At 40.5% G+C, this 16,470-nt stretch overlaps 1 protein-coding gene across 1 annotated transcript; it reads left to right on the forward strand.

The window, feature by feature from the left end:
- The first annotated feature begins 3,277 nt into the window (after positions 1–3,277).
- Positions 3,278–5,613, forward strand: LOC124993558 (cell division control protein 42 homolog). The gene is made up of 2 exons (XM_047565443.1): positions 3,278–3,286; positions 5,056–5,613. The coding sequence occupies exons 1-2, from the start codon at positions 3,278–3,280 to the stop codon at positions 5,611–5,613; spliced, it is 567 nt and encodes a 188-aa protein (XP_047421399.1).
- The last annotated feature ends 10,857 nt before the right edge of the window (positions 5,614–16,470 follow it).

Raw genomic sequence — 16,470 nt, forward strand, 5'->3', positions numbered from 1 at the left:
CTTCTTTGACTACAAGTTTGGATCTTCTACATAAGTACTTGGATTATCTTACTAATATGTGCACCTTAAACAGGTGAGCTGTGGACTGAAGAACCTTCAGGAATGTGTTCATTGCCGAGTTCCAGCTGGTATTTGGGCCCCAAGTGAAGTAGAAAAGTGGGCATGGTGATATACTGCCATCTTCTGGCCATAGAGTAGAATATGAAGCAGATAAGGGAAGTTGTGTATCTGGAGCTCTTAAAATTACAATGGCATTCTTTAGAGCTGGGACTGGACTTTAACGTGAATTCTGGTTTTAGAGTGAACTACATCTAAGGACAGAATTGAGAGAACAGTGAGTGGCTATTCAGGAAAACAAACCACTAAATGGGACAAACAGGAAGCTAAATGATAGGAGGCTTAGGTTCTAGTTTCTTCTTCCCTGACCATGACCTGGTGAGAAGGATAGAGACATTCTGGCATGTGGTAGGAGCCACCCTGTGTCCTGGGGTTGCATCCTAGATGCACCTGGCAGGATTTAATGAAATATCTTAAGTGCTGGATCTGTCTAGCTCCTGGCTGGAAGCTGATGGCATGTACCAGAAAAGATGTAACCAGAAGAGAGTTTAACTGGGGGACTATTTACAGAGCTTCAGGTATAAGGGAAGCCAATGATGGGCAGTAAAGTACAGCTGTCATGAGCCCTGGGCACCAACAGGCAGGGATAGAATAGTTATGACAATAGGGGCTGTAACTGAAGGAAGGGTTACCCCCCAGTAGCTTCAGCCTTCAGAGGAAGAAGGCAGCTGTTGCCAACCTGCAGGAGGATGCTGGGAATAATTACCTTGGCCTTATGCTCCTTGCACTGCCCAGACATCTGTGAGCTAACTTGGGTATCCAAGGCCCTGAAAAGCAAAGGAGAGGGGAACCTTGCTGGTGCAGATAGTGGGGCTCAGCTTCTGGAGTGCAGAGCAGGGTGAAAGTTGTAAGAAGGGCCACTGGTGCAGCCTACCTGAGTGCCTACTGCCCTGTGAGACACCTAGTAGGCTCTCTGTCATGAAAGGCCACAGTACTTTCTGTTATAGCAGGGCTTGTTTTTTCAGTCTCCCAGCTCCCAAAATTTCCTCCACATGCCATGCCCTAGTGCACCTTGGGAGGGGGTTACCTGAAGGACCTTGGAAACTTCAACTTTTCAGGGTTGATGGGGCCTCTGTGCCTTCTCTCTAGGTTGAGTGGGATGCTGAGTATAACCCAGGAAGTAACCCAAGGAAGACACCAAGTTGCAGGCTGTGGAAGGCATCTTTTCTGTTCTCTGTCTACAGCTTTGTCTCTAGGCAGATGAATTCAACCATGGAAAGACACAGGTCCACCCCAGAGATGCAGAGGCTGGTGCCCCTGAATTCCTCATACCCATTGAGGTGTGTGTAGGCATTCCTAATCCCTTGCAGAGAACCCCACTCACCAGGTTGCTCATTGTACTTGTGTGTTTGTATTTGTGCATACATGTATGTATGATGTATGTGGCATTAGGGGTAGGCAGAAACTCTGGAAGAAAGGTGCTGTGGTGGAAAGCCCTATGGAGACAGAGTATGAAAGCCAGGGTTTGGACTGGGCTTGATCACCTTGAGACAATGACCTCTTTTTCTGAGTCTTGGGTTCTTCTGTAAGATTGGGTCTATAACCACCTTTCCAGAGGAGGCATCCTTTGAAAACTGTCATTGGAGGGGGAAGGGCCCTGGTGACCCTCAGGGCTTCTAGAACCTGTGTGCTAGAGCTGACCCTCCACACCCCAGGGCCTGGGCTTAACCCTGCTGTAGGGTGAACTGGGTGACTCCCTGTCCCACTTGAGACTCTTGGAGGAAGAAAAGGAGAGGGGCAGCCAGAAGTGTACCTTACACTAGCCTCTTCTGGGATGGAGGGAAGTGTGATGTGCGAGGAGCACAGGCTGGGAGCCAGAAGTCCTGGGTGTCTGCTGGGCCTCAGTGCCACCCCTGTGTACTGCATAGGGAAGCCCTCTATCTTGAAGGCTTCTTCACCTTGAACTGGGTTCGTGATCTGAAACTGAGCATGCATGGCTCCATGTTTAATTTCACCTGACCCTTGTCTTTTAACAATAATCAGTTGGAATATATTTTCTTTTATAACCATGAATTTGGTGATCAGCAGCAGGCCCTCTGGGCAGCTGTCCCCTCTAGCCTGTTCATTGTGTAATGTGTCAGGAACTGCACATAGGCAAACTAGTTAATAATAAGAATAGTCTGAGGAAATTATGGTTCTTTTCTGTTTTTGTACCAGGAATTGAACCCACGGGTGCTTAACCACTGAGCTTTTTTACATTTTATTTTGAGACAGGGTCTTGCTAAATTGCTTAAGGCCTCACTAAATTGCTTAGGATGGCTTTGAATTTGTGATCCTCCTGTCTCAGCCTACTGAGCTGCTGGGATTACAGGTGTGTGCCACTGCACCTGGCTAGGAAATAATATTTTTGACAAAAATAATCACTTTTATTTATATTGGTATTGGGGATTGAACCCAGGGGCACTTAAGCACTGAATTATACCCTCGGCCCTTTTTATTTTGAGACAGGGCTTTGCTAAATTGCTGAGGCTGGCTTTGAACTTTCTGTCTCAGCCTGCTGGGCTGCTGAGACTTTTATTTTTTAGATTTGCAGAACTAAACATTTTGTAACTAGGGAATTAAAATCAAATGTATGTTTAAGGGCTGGGGCTGTAGCTCAGTGGCAGAGCACTTGCCTAGCATGTGTGAGGTGCTGGGTTCGATCTCTAGCACTGCATAAAAATAAAAGCAAATAAAAGACATGCTGTTCATCTACAACTACCAAATAAACAAACAAATGCGTGTTAATCTGGCCACAAACCGTCACCTGTGAGAAGGCCACAATCACCTATTTCCTGTATAAACTACTCCTAATTCAACTTTCTGGCAAGATGGTACTTATGTACCAGCCATGCAGTGATCGACTAGCTTCATCACTTAATGAACTTCTTTTTCTTACCTCTGCCTTATCTCTCAACTGGTTGGCTTCCATTTTGTGGTGAGCAGAAAGACTTTGTATAATAACAAATTGAAGGGCACAGCAACTGCTAGGATCAGAGACCCTGCAATCAATCCCTCCTGAGAGGTTTCTTACCTCTTCCTCCCATGCTTAGGGTAACTTTCTGAGTTGTAGAGTGAGATCCAGGATCCAAGAGATAGAGGAAGGCCCTTTGCCTCTGACTGGTCAGCATCTCCACATATGTGAAAGGTGCCACTCTGGGGAAGTATCTAGGCTGGGAAGATGGAGAAGGTATGCCTTCACTGGGGAGGTTGAGTCAAGGGAGAGGAGTGACTTGCTCAAGAACACAGTAAATGGGACTACAACCCAGGACTCACAGATGGAACTTGGGTTCCAGCTGGTCCAATGCTGCCCAAGTTCAATCTCTCAGCATACTCCTTTCCCCATATGCACCCAAGTCACCTTTTGGGACCTTCTGTGCCTTCATCGCCATACTGGACCAGGAGTCCATTTCCTTTTCTGCTTCTTGTTCTCTGCCTCCTTGTGCTTTAGTCTTTTGGTTTCCCATCAGCTCCCTTCTCATGCCTCTCACGGTCCATTTCTCATTTTAATTCTATCAGTCTTAGTTCTTATATTACATGCATGAATAGATGTTTAGGACTTTCATATCTTTAATGTTTTAATCCTTTTTTCATTGTTAAAACTTCCTTTTATTTCTATAATACTTATTTTTATTGATGCATAATAATTATACATAATGGTGGGATTCATTATGCCATATTCATATATGCACATAAACATCTGCTCACTCTTGTTCTCCAGTACTGTCCTTTTCCCTCCTGTCTTCCCTTTCCCTGATCCACTTGCTCTACTGATCTCCCATCTATTATTTTAGTTAGTGCACTATAATTATATACATAAGTGGAAATCATTGTGGTATATTCACACACATCTGGTAATACTTTTGGAATCTGCACTTCCTGTTTGAATGCTGTTCAATATCCAGAGTGTAATTTAAAAAAAACTTAAAAATATTTACCTTTAAGGAACTGAACAGACACTTTACAGAATACAATTGATCAAATATATGAAAAATGTTCAACATCTCTAGCAATTAGAGAAAAGCAAAGCAAAACTACTCTAAGATTTCATCTCATTCCAGTCAGAATGGCATTTATCAAGAAATACAAGCAACAATAGGTGTTGGTGAGGATGTGGGGAAAAAAGTACACTCATACATTGCTGGTGGGACTGCAAATTGGGCAACCACTCTGGAAAGCAGTATGGAGATTCCTCAGAAAACTTGGAATGGAACCACCATTTGACCCAGCTATCCCACTCCTCGGTTTATACACAAAGGACTTAAAATCAGCATATTACAGAGATACAGCCACATCAATGTTCATAGCTGCTCAGTTCACAACAGCTGAACTATGGAACCAACCTTTCAACAGATGAATGGATAAAGGAAATGTGGTACATATACACAATGGAATATTACTCAGCCTTAAAGAAGAATGAAATTATGCCATTTTTAGGTAAATGAATGGAACTAGAGAATGCATGCTAAGTGAAATAAGCCAATCTCCAAAAACGAAAGGCCAAATATTTTCTCTGATAAGTCAATGCTGATCCATAGTGGGGGGAGATAGGGAAGAATGAAGGAACTTTGTATTGTGCAGAGGGGAGTGAGGGGAGGGGATGGGAAGGATGGTAGACTGAGACAGACATCATTACCCTATATACATGTATGATTACACCACTGGTGTGACTCAGCACCATTTACAGTCAGAGGAATGAGAAGTTATACTCCATTTGTGTACAATGTATCAAAATGCATTCTACTGTCATGTATAACCAATTAGAACAAATAAAAAATAATAAAAAAGTATATAATGAAAAAAATATTTGTGGTGCTGATGTCAGGTGTGTGCCCCTGTCCAGCAGCCGAGGAGAACAGGCGCAGTGCTGCCAAAGTCCCAGGGGAGAAGCTGAGGTCAACATTAAATTTGAAATATTTAACGTGGATACAAAACTATTTCTGCAATGCAGACAATTAGTGTGTTGTTGTGGGTGATGGTGCTGTTGGTAAAACATGCCTCCTGATATCCTACACGACAAACAAATTTCCATTCAAATATGTACTAACTGTTTTTGACAACTATGCAGTCACAGTTATGATTGGTGGAGAGCCATATACTCTTGGACTTTTTGATACTGCAGGGCAAGAGGATTATGATAGATTACGACCGCTGAGTTATCCACAAACAGATGTATTTATAGTCTGTTTTTCAGTGGTCTCTCTGTCCTCATTTGAAAATGTGAAAGAAAAGTGGGTGCCTGAGATAACTCACCACTGTCCAAAGACTCCTTTCTTGCTTGTGGGGACCCAAACTGAACTCAGAGATGACCCATCTACTATTGAGAAACTTGCCAACAAACAGAAGCCTATCACTCCAGAGACTGCTGAAAAGCTGGGCCGTGACCTGAAGGCTGTCAAGTGTGTGGAGTGTTGTGCACTCACACAGAAAGGCCTAAAGAATGTGTTTGATGAAGCAATATTGGCTGCCCTGGAACCTCCAGAACCGAAGAACAGCTGCAGGTGTGTGCTGCTATGAACACCTCTCCAGAGTCCTTTCTGCACAGCTGGTGTCAGGCATCCTACTAGAGGCAATGTTTAAATCAAACTAAAGATTAAAAATTAAAATTCATTTCTGCAATAATGACAAATGCCCTGCACCTACCCACATGTGAGACAAGGCCCATAGGTATGCCCCTCTCCATACTAGTTAATTTTGGGTAATTGTGTATTGTCAGAAAGTGATCAGTACTAGTTTTTGTTTTGTTGTTTCAAAAAACCACTTTTTTGTTGTCGTTGTTTAAAAGCAAGGCATGCTTGTGATGACTTTGTAACAGACTAATTTGTTGAAGCTGTTTCCTGGTTCCAACCTGGAGAGTAATCTGGAACACCTTTGTTTTTGCCCCCCCCCCCCCCCGCTGCCTTTTTTGGTGGGGGGGAGGAGTGTGTGGGGTTTGTTTTTTCAGTCTTTTTTTTTTTAATTCATTTTTAAAAATTTTTTAAAATTGTAAACAAATGGGATACATGTTGTTTCTCTGTACATGGCGTAAAGGTATACCATTTGTGTAATCATAAATTTACATAGGGTAATGTTGAGTCATTCTGTTATTTTTTCCCTTTCCCCCACCCCTCCCACCCCTCTTTTCCCTCTATACAGTCCTTCCTTCCTCCATTCTTGCCCCCCTCCCTAACCCGAACTCTAACCCTAACACTAACTCCTCTCACCCCCCATTATGTGTCATAATCCACTTATTAGCGATATCATTCGTCCTTTGGTTTTTTGAGATTGGCTTATCTCACTTAGCATGATATTCTCCAATTTCATCCATTTGCATGCAAATACCATAATTTTATCATTCTTTATGGCTGAGTAATATTCCATTGTATATATATACCACAGTTTCTTTATCCATTCATCAATTGAAGGACATCTAGGTTGGTTCCACAATCTGGTTATTGTGAATTGAGCAGCTATGAACATTGATGTGGCTGTATCTCTGTAGTTTGCTGATTTTAAGTCCTCTGGGTATAGGCCAAGGAGTGGGATAACTGGGTCAAATGGTGGTTCCATTCCAAGTTTCCTAAGGAATCTCCATACTGCTTTCCAGAGTGGCTGCACTAATTTGCAGCCCCACCAGCAATGTATGAGTGTACCTTTCTCCCCACATCCTCGCCAACATCTGTTGTTGCTTGTATTCTTGATAATCGCCATTCTAATTGGGGTGAGATGGAATCTTAGGGTGGTTTTGATTTGCATTTCTCTTATTACTAGAGATGTGGAACATTTTTCCATATGTTTGTTGATTGCTTGTAGATCTTCTTCTGTGAAGTGTCTATTCATTTCCTTAGCCCATTTGTCGATTGGATTATTTGCATTCTTGGTGTAGAGTTTTTTGAGTTCTTTATAGAGTCTGGAGATTAGTGCTCTATCTGAAGTATGATTGGCAAAGATTTTCTCCCACTCTGTAGGCTCTTTCTTCGCATTGCTGATAGTTTCCTTTGCTGAGAGAAAGCTTTTTAGTTTGAATCTATCCCAGTTGTTGATTCTTGCTTTTATTTCTTGTGCTATGGGAATCCTGTTGAGGAAGTCTGGTCCTAAGTTGACATGTTGAAGCTCTGGACCTACTTTTTCTTCTATAAGATGCACTGTCTCTGGTCTGATTCCGAGGTCCTTAATCCATTTTGAGTTTAATTTCGTGCATGGTGAGAGATATGGGTTTAGTTTCATTCTGTTGCATATGGATTTCCAATTCTCCCAGCACCGTTTGTTGAAGAGGCTATCTTTTCTCCATTGCATATTTTTGGCCCCTTTGTCTAGTATGAGAAAATTGTATTTATTTGGGTTTGTGTCCGTGTCCTCCATTCTGTACCATTGATCTACCTTTCTATTTTGGTACCAATACCATGCCGTTTTTGTTACTATTGTTTTGTAGTAGAGTTGAAGATCTGGTATTGTGATACCCCCTGCTTCACTCTTTCTGCTAAGGATTGCTTTAGCTATTCTGGGTTTCTTATTCTTCCAGATGAATTTAATGATTGCTTGCTCTATTTCTGTAAGGTACGTCATTGGAATTTTAATTGGAATTGCATTGAATCTGTATTGCACTTTTGGTAGTATGGCCATTTTGACAATATTAATTCTTCCTATCCAAGAACATGGGAGATCTTTCCATCTTCTAAGGTTTTCTTTAATTTCTTTCTTTAGTGTTCTGTAGTTCTTATTGTAGAGGTCTTTCACCTCTTTTGTGAGATTGATTCCCAAGGATTTTATTTTTTTCGAGGCTATTGTGAATGGGGTAGTTTTGCTAATTATTCTTTCCAAAGATTCATCACTTATGTATAAACATGCATTGGATTTATGTGCATTGATCTTATATCCCGTTACTTTACTGAATTCACTTATGAGTTCTAAAAGTTTTCTGGTGGAATTTCCTGGTTCCTCTAAGTATATAAATATATCATCAGCAAATAGGGATAGTTTGAGTTCTTCTTTTCCTATTCATATCCCTTTGATTTCTTTGGTCTGTCTAATTGCTCTGGCTAGAGTTTGAAGGACGATATTGAATAGAAGTGGTGAAAGAGGGCATCCATGTCTTGTTCCAGTTTTTAGGGGGAATGCTTTCAGTTTTCACCATTTAGAATGATATTGGCCATGGGCTTAGCGTAGATGGCCTTTATAATGTTAAGGAATGTTCCCACTATCCCTATTTTTTCTAGTGTTTTGAACATGAAGGGATGCTGTATTTTATCAAATGCTTTTTCTGCATCTATTGAAATAATCATGTGATTCTTAACTTTAAGTCTGTTGATATGGTGAATGACATTTATTGATTTCCGAATGTTGAACCAACCTTGCATCCCTGGGATGAAACCCACTTGATTGTGGTGCACTATCTTTTTAATATATATTTGTATGCGATTTGCTTAAATTTTGTTTAGAATTTTTGCGTCGATGTTCATTAAGGATATTGGTCTGAAATTTTCTTTCCTCGATGTGTCTCTGTCTGGTTTAGGTATCAGGGTAATATTGGTTTCATAGAATGAGTTTGGGAGGGTTCCCTCCTCTTCTATTTTATGGAATACTTTGAGAAGTATTAGAATGAGCTCTTCTTTAAAGGTTTTGTAGAACTCAGCTGAGAACCCATCTGGTCCCAGACTTCTTTGTTGGTAGGCTTTTGATGACTTCTTCTATTTCATTACTTGAAATTGGTCTATTTAAATTGTGTATGTCCTCCTCGTTTAGTTTAAGCAATTCATATGTCTCTAGAAATCTGTTGATGTCTTCGAAATTTTCTATTTTGTTGGAGTATAGATTTTCAAAATAGCTTCTAATTATGTTTTGTATTTCAGTCGTGACTGTTGTGATATTTCCTTGTTCATTCCAAATTTTAGTGATTTGGGTTTTCTCTGGTCTTCCCTTTGTTAGTGTGGCTAAAGGTTTATCAGTTTTGTTTATTTTTTCGAAGAACCAACTATTTATTTTGTCAATTTTTTGTATTGTTTCTTTTGTTTCAATTTCGTTGATTTTAGCTCTGAGTTTAACTATTTCCTGTCTTCTACTACTTTTGGTGTTGGTCTGTTCTTCTTTCTCTAGCGCTTTGAGCTGTAGTGTTAGGTTGTTCATTTGTTGAGTTTTACTTCTTTTATTAAATGCGCTCCATGAAGTAAATTTTCCTCTAAGTACTGCTTTCATAGTGTCCCAGAGATTTTGATATGATGTTTCTTTGTTCTCATTTACCTCTAAGAATTTTAAAATTTCCTTCCTAATATCTTCTGTTATCCATTCATCATATAATAGCATATTGTTTAATCTCCAGGTGTTGGAGTAGTTTTTTACTCTTTCATTTATTTCTAACTTTAATCCATTATGATTTGATAGAATACAAGGTAGTGTCTCTATCTTCTTGTATTTGCTAACATTAGCTTTGTGGCATAATATATGGTCTATTTTAGAGAAGGATCCATGTGCTGCTGAGAAGAAAGTGCATTCGCTCTTGGTTGGATGGTATATTCTATAAATGTCTGTTAAGTCTAAATTATTGATTGTGTTATTGAGATCTATGGTTTCTTTGTTCAATTTTTGTTTGGAAGATCTGTCCAGTGGTGAGAGAGGCATGTTAAAATCACCTAGTATTATTGTGTTATGGTCTATTTGGTTTCTGAAATTGAGAAGGATTTGTTTGACATCCATGGATGAGCCATTGTTTGGGGCATAGATGTTTATGATTGTTATATCTTGCTGATTTATGCTTCCCTTAAGCAGTATGAAATGTCCTTCTTTATCCCTTCTGACTAACTTTGGCTTGAAGTCCACATTATCTGAAATGAGGATGGATACTCCAGCTTTTTTGCTGAGTCCATGTGCATGGTATGTTTTTTCCCCATCCTTTCACCTTTAGTCTATGGGTATCTTTTTCTATGAGGTGAGTCTCTTGCAGGCAGCATATTGTTGGATCTTTCTTTTTAATCCAATCTGCCAGTCTATGTCTTTTGATTGATGAATTCAGGCCATTAACATTCAGGATTATTATTGAGATATGATTTGTATTCCCGGTCATTTGGTTCATTTTTAAAATTTTATTTATTTATTTATTTATTTATTTTTTTGACACAACTTGGTTCCTCCTTTATTTGACAATTCCTTTAGGATAATTCCTCCCTTTGCTGATTTGCTTCTTTGTTTTTCATCTCTTCCTCATGGAATATGTTGCTGAGAATGTTCTGTAATGCTGGCTTTCTTTTTGTAAATTCTTTTAGCTTTTGTTTATCATGGAATGATTTTATTTCATCGTCAAATTTGAAGGTAAGTTTTGCTGGGTATAAGATTCTTGGTTGGCATCCATTTTCTTTCAGAGCTTGAAAAATGTTGTTCCAGGCCCTTCTAGCTTTTAGGGTCTGGATTGAAAATCTGCTGATATCTGTATTGGTTTCCCCCTGAATGTAATTTGGTTCTTTTCTCTCACAGCCTTTAAAATTCTGTCTTTATTTTGTATGTTAGGTATTTTCATTATAATGTGCCTTGGTGTGGGTCTGTTGTAATTTTGTGTATTTGGAGTCCTATAAGCCTTTTGAACTTGATTTTCCATTTCATTCTTCAGATTTGGGAAATTTTCTGATATTATTTCATTGAATAGATTGTTCATTCCTTTGGTTTGTTTCTCTAAGCCTTCCTCAATCCCAATAATTCTTAAATTTGACCTTTTCATGATATCCCATAGTTCTTGGAGATTCTGTTCATGATTTCTTACCATCTTTTCTGTTTGTTCAACTTTGTTTTCAAGGTTAAATATTTTGTCTTCAATATCTGAGGTTCTGTCTTCCTGGTGTTCCATCCTATTGGTTATGCTTTCTATGGAGTTCTTAATTTGGTTTATTGTTTCCTTCATTTCAAGAATTTCTGTTTGGTTTTTTTTCAATATCTCTAACTCTTTATTGAAATGATCTTTTGCTTCCTGTATTTGCTCTTTTAACTGTTGATTGGTGCGATCATTCAATGCCTGCATTTGCTCTTTCATCTCCTCCTTCAATGCCTGCATTTGCTCTTTCATCTAATCGTTTGCATCCCGGATCATTTTAATTATGTACATTCTGAACTCCCTTTCTGTCATTTCTTCTGCCATGCTGTAACTGGATTTTATTGATGTAACATCTAGATTTGTTTGGGGCATTTTTTTCCCTTGTTTTCTCATATTGTTCAGGTATCAGTGGACCACTAAGATATTGCAGATTTCCTCTATTGACTTATAATGTCCCTGAAGATTGCTAGTATATCCCCTCTTAGCCTTCAGTAGCCTGAAGTCTTGGAGGAAGTTGATAATGCAGTGCTCCACAAGGAAGCTGCCTCTCTACCGGTGGTGGCCTTCAGGTGGGGTATATTCCCTGCTAGTGGGCAGAGGTGCCTCCACTTGTTGACCAATGGTCATCCAAAGGGGAACTAGGCTGCGGGCTGAGGCAAGGCCTGTTTGGGCCTGTGTCTCTGGTTTTCCCGTCCTTGTGGGAAAACCTCACCCGGCAGGGAAGACTCACCCGGTGGGGAGGTCTCGCTTGTCACTTCCCCTCCTAGAGGTTCCCCTCAATCCACAACTACTGCCTGGACTGGGCTGCCTTCCTCTGCAACGTTCCCAGGGGCCCGGACCTACCTCCTGGGCCTGGGAGCCTCACCCTTCGCAGACGAGTCTCCTTAGGCTGCCTCTCCTCAGAGAAGCTGCCCGCAGTCCTGGAACCTTTGCTCTGCCCCTCAGCTTGTCTATGTGCGGTTCTTCCACCAAGAAGCCTCCTAGGTCCTGGGACCCTGCTCTGCACCTAATCGCCTGGCTATGCGGCCCCTCCTCTGAGCAGCCACATGGAGCCCCATACAGTCGCTCCGAGTCCCAGCGACCTGCCGCACGCCTCTTCCTCCGGAAGCCACCAGGTGTTCCGGTGTGGTCACTAGGAGTCCAAGCAACTCACTGCGCGCCTCCTCCTCCCGCCAACCACCCGTAGCCCTGGGCAGTCACTCTGAGTCCAAGTGACCCGCCCCATTCCTCCTCCTCCTCCAGGCAGCCTCCCGGGTGTTCAGGAGCGGTCGCTCTGAGTGCAAGTGACCTGCTGCATGCCTCCTCCGGGCCGCCGCCCGGAGCTCTGATGCAGTCACTCCGAGTCCAAGCGATCTGCCATGCTCCTCCTCCTCCTCCGCGCCCCCCCCCAATGTTCAGAAGCAGTCGCTCTGAGTCCAAGTGACCCTCTGCGCTCCTGCTCCTCCTCCTCCTCCTCCAGGCAGGCCCCGGTGTTCAGGGGCGGTTGCTCTGAGTCCAAACAGCTCGCCATGCAGCTCCTCCTCTGGCAACCACCTGTAGCTCTGGTGCAGTCGCTCCGAGTCCAAGTGACCCTCCGCGCTTCTCCTTCTCCTCCGGGCAGCCCCCCCGGTGTTCAGGAGTGGTTGCTCTGGGTCCAAACTGCTCACCACACAGCCCCTCCTCTGGGCAGCCGCCCAGAGCCCCAGTGGTTGCTCCGAGTCCAAGCCCTGTGCTGAGCAGCCTCCTCTACGATGCTCCCAGTTGTCCGAGTTCACTGCTCCAGCGGGGGGTGGGGGGGTCTCGTTGGGCAACTCTACTTCACAAAGTTCCCTGCGTTCCGGGACTACTGCCCCATCTGGGATGCCTCCCCAACAGGAGAGACTCACCCGGCGGCTTTGAGTTGGTCCCAAGTCTCTCAATATCTCCTCTTTTGAATCCTGAGTCCTGGAGCAACATGAAATGCAGCCACCCTCTAGTCCGCCATCTTGAAACCCCTTTTTTAATTCATTAACTGATGGACAGCCCTTAGTGGAGGAGGAGAAATTGATTCCACGTTCCACTTCCTAGATCTTGTTCAGAAAATGTGTTCACCACCTGGTGCTCTTAGGAAGGAGTATAGTAAATGCCTTGTTTAATAATATACTCCTTTTTGAAAGTTGCCTTTTCTCTCCACCCTTGAGTAGATCCGGTATTTGATGAAAATGGGTGGCAGCTGTCTTGCCCCTCCTCTTTTTCTAGGATGCACTCTATATGTGACTGTGACTTTCAAGGAAATTTGTTTGCCATTTGCTGGTGTTTTTTTGGGGTGGGGGGTGGGGTTCATCTCTAACTTCTTTCACTGATAAATGAAGAAAAGTATTGCACCTTTTGAAATACACCAAATGAATTTGGTTTGTAATTAAAAGACAAATTTTTTTCCCTGTCAGTCATTGTCTTATATACTTAGCATAGATTTGCACCTCAGCGTGTGGTGTTCCTAGAGCCCAGCTGAAGACCTGGCACATGTAAGGACATGAGGGGTGGTGCTCATAGAAGACAGATGTCTGTAGGATGACTGGCATTATTTCAGGTTTGAGGATGTAGGCCTGCTTCATTAAGAAGCTGGGGATGGACGGGGTGGGAGAACATTTACCAATAAGGGGACTGACCAGTTGGGAATCTCCTTATTTCTGTTTTGCCTATGAGGTCTCCCTGGCCCCCCATATTCTCCAATGAAAATCATGGCAAGAGTCTTGGAGACTCTTCATAAGTGCTAATAGGGATTTTTTTTCCAGCTTATTTGGTTGCAGTTTCTAGTTTTTAAAAATGTTTAGGTAATCTTTCCACCTTACCCAAATCCTAAATCTTGTAGATTCATTAGTGTTGAATCAATGCTTTTTCCTGTCTCAATTCTTTGTGTATGCATTCTTTTCAGATGTATTAAACAAATGAAAACCTTAAAAAATATTTGCTTGTAATTGACATAATATTTGTACTTACTTATGGGGGATAGTATAGTTTTATACATGTATACAATGTGTAATGATCAAATCTGTGTAATTAGCATTTCAATTTCTCAATTATCATTTCTATATGTTGAAATTTCCCTTCAAACTCTGTGTTTGAAGGTTTCCTTCAAACTTTTCTCCAGTTATTTTGAAAGATGTAATTAGTTGTTGTAGACTACAGTTCTCCTATGTGCTATAGAACATCAGAACTATTTTCTCCCTTCTAACAGTATTTTGATTCTCATTATCCACCCTCTCTCTTCTTCATTGTTCCCCTTCTTAGATTCTAGTAACCTCTATTCTACTCTCTACTCCTATGTGATCAACTATTTTAGCTTCTGTAAATGAGTGAAAAATGTACTTGTTTTTTGGTTCCTGACTTGATTTAACAATGTCCTCCAGTTTTATCTTTGTTGTTGAATTTAATTTGCTGTTACTGGATTTAATTTTTAATGGAGGAAAAGTATTCCACAATTCTATAGATGCACCACAGTTTGTTTTGTTTTTTTTTTTTTTTTTTTTTTTTTTTTGTGAACCCAGGGCCTGAGCATGCTAGGCAAGCACCTTACCACTGAGCTCCATCCCCAGCCCTGTATATCACATTAAAAAAATTCATTCTTCAATTAGTAAACATCTTATTGAATTCCATAATTCCATATCTTGGCTATTGTGAATAGTGCTACAATAAACATGGATTTTCAGATATCCCTTTGGTATATTGATATCTTATATATCTATCCATCATCTATCATGTATATATCATATTCTTTGGATATATGCTCAGTAGTAGAATAGCTGGTTCATATGGTAGTTCTGTTTTTAGTGTTTAGAGGAAACTATACTGTTGTCCATAATGGCTGCACTAATTTACATCTCCACCAATGATGTATAAGAATCCCCTTTTTCCCATGTACTTGCCATAATTTTATTTTTGCCTTTTTGATAATAGCCCTTCTAATTAGTGTGAGATGATATCTCATTGTTGTTTTGATTTGCATTTCCCTGATAATTATGTTGAGCAGTTTTCAGGTACTCCTTGGCTATGCTTTTGAGAGATGTCTATTCAGATCACTCATACTCTCCTTTTCCTGCAGTACTGTGAATTGAACACAGGGTCTCACACATGCTGGGCAACCACTCTTTTAGTGAGCTACATCCCCAGCCACCATGACCTTTAAAATTTTTTGAGACGGGGTTTTGCTAAGTTGCCCAGGCTGGCCTTGAACTTGCGATTCTTCTGCCTCAGACTCTCAAGTAACTGGGATCACAGTCACATATCATCATACCCAGCTTATCTGACCATTTAAAAATTGATTTATTTGGCTTTTTTTTTTTTTTTTTTTTTGCTATTGAGTCTCTTGTACATTTGGGATATTAATCTCTTGTTCCATTAACAGTTTGCAGTATTTTCTCCCCCTTTGCAGTTTTTCTCTTCACTCTGTTGTTTCCTTTGCTGATCAGAAGCTTGTCTATTTTTGTTTTTTGTTGCCTGTGCTTCTGGGGTCTTATCTGAAAAATCATTGCCTATATCAATGTCTTGAAGTGTTCTCCTGTGTTTTCTTCTGGTAGTCTTAGGTCTCATATTTAGTTCTTTGATCCATTTGGAATTGATTTTTGTACATGGTAAGAGATAGGAGTCTAGTTTTATTCTTCTATATATGGGCATTGTTTCCCTAGCACCATTTATTGAAGAAATTGTCTTTTCTCCAATGTATGTTTGGTACCTTTACCACAGATCAGTAGGCTGTAAATGTATTTTTCTCTATTTTGCTCCATTGGTCAATGTGTCTCTTTTTATACCAGTACCAAGGTCTTTTGGTCATTATGATTTTGTTGCATGCTTTAAGGTCAGTTATTGTGAGGTCTCCAGCTTTGCTCTTTTTTAAATTTTTATTTATTTATTTTTTTAAATAATTTAACCTTTAGTTTTTATTTATTTATTTTTTCTTGTGGTGCTGAGGATCAAACCCAGTGACTTACCCATGCTAGGTAAGCACTCTACCAATAAGCTACAATCCCAGCCTCAGCTTTGCTCTTTTTAAAATCAAGATTGCTTTGCTAATTGGGGGTCTTTCTTCCACATCAACTTTAGGATTAGGATTGTGTTTTTCTAGTTCTGTGAAGAATGTTGTTGGTACTTTGATGGGGGGAGTGCATTGGATCTGTAAATTGCTTTGGATATATGGACATTTTAACAACATTACTTCTTCCAATCAATGACTATGTCTTTCCATTTTAAAATGTCCTCTTCAATTTCTTTCATCAGTGTTTTGCAATTTTCTTTGTAGAAATTTTCACTTTTTTGGTTAGATTCATAAGTATTTGTTTTTGGTAGCTATTGTGAATGGGATTGCTTTCTCAACTTTTTTCTCAGCAATTTTGTATTGCTATATAGAATTTTTTACTTTCTCCTTAATTTGGATTATTATTTGTGTTTTATACTTTGTGATTTCTTTAGGATTACTTTGCTTTTTTTCCCTAAAATTTTGACTAAAAAGCTTAACTGATTTTCTTTTTTCCAAATACAATCATTTGGTTTTTTTTGCATATTTCCCCACAGAAAGTATTGGTTTAACTATGTCTGATTTTTTTTTTTTAAACTAGGGATTGAACTCAAGGACACTTAACCACTGA

The sequence above is a fragment of the Sciurus carolinensis genome, chromosome 9 (genome assembly GCF_902686445.1).
Source record: "Sciurus carolinensis chromosome 9, mSciCar1.2, whole genome shotgun sequence".
In the NCBI taxonomy this organism is placed as follows: Eukaryota; Metazoa; Chordata; class Mammalia; order Rodentia; family Sciuridae; genus Sciurus; species Sciurus carolinensis.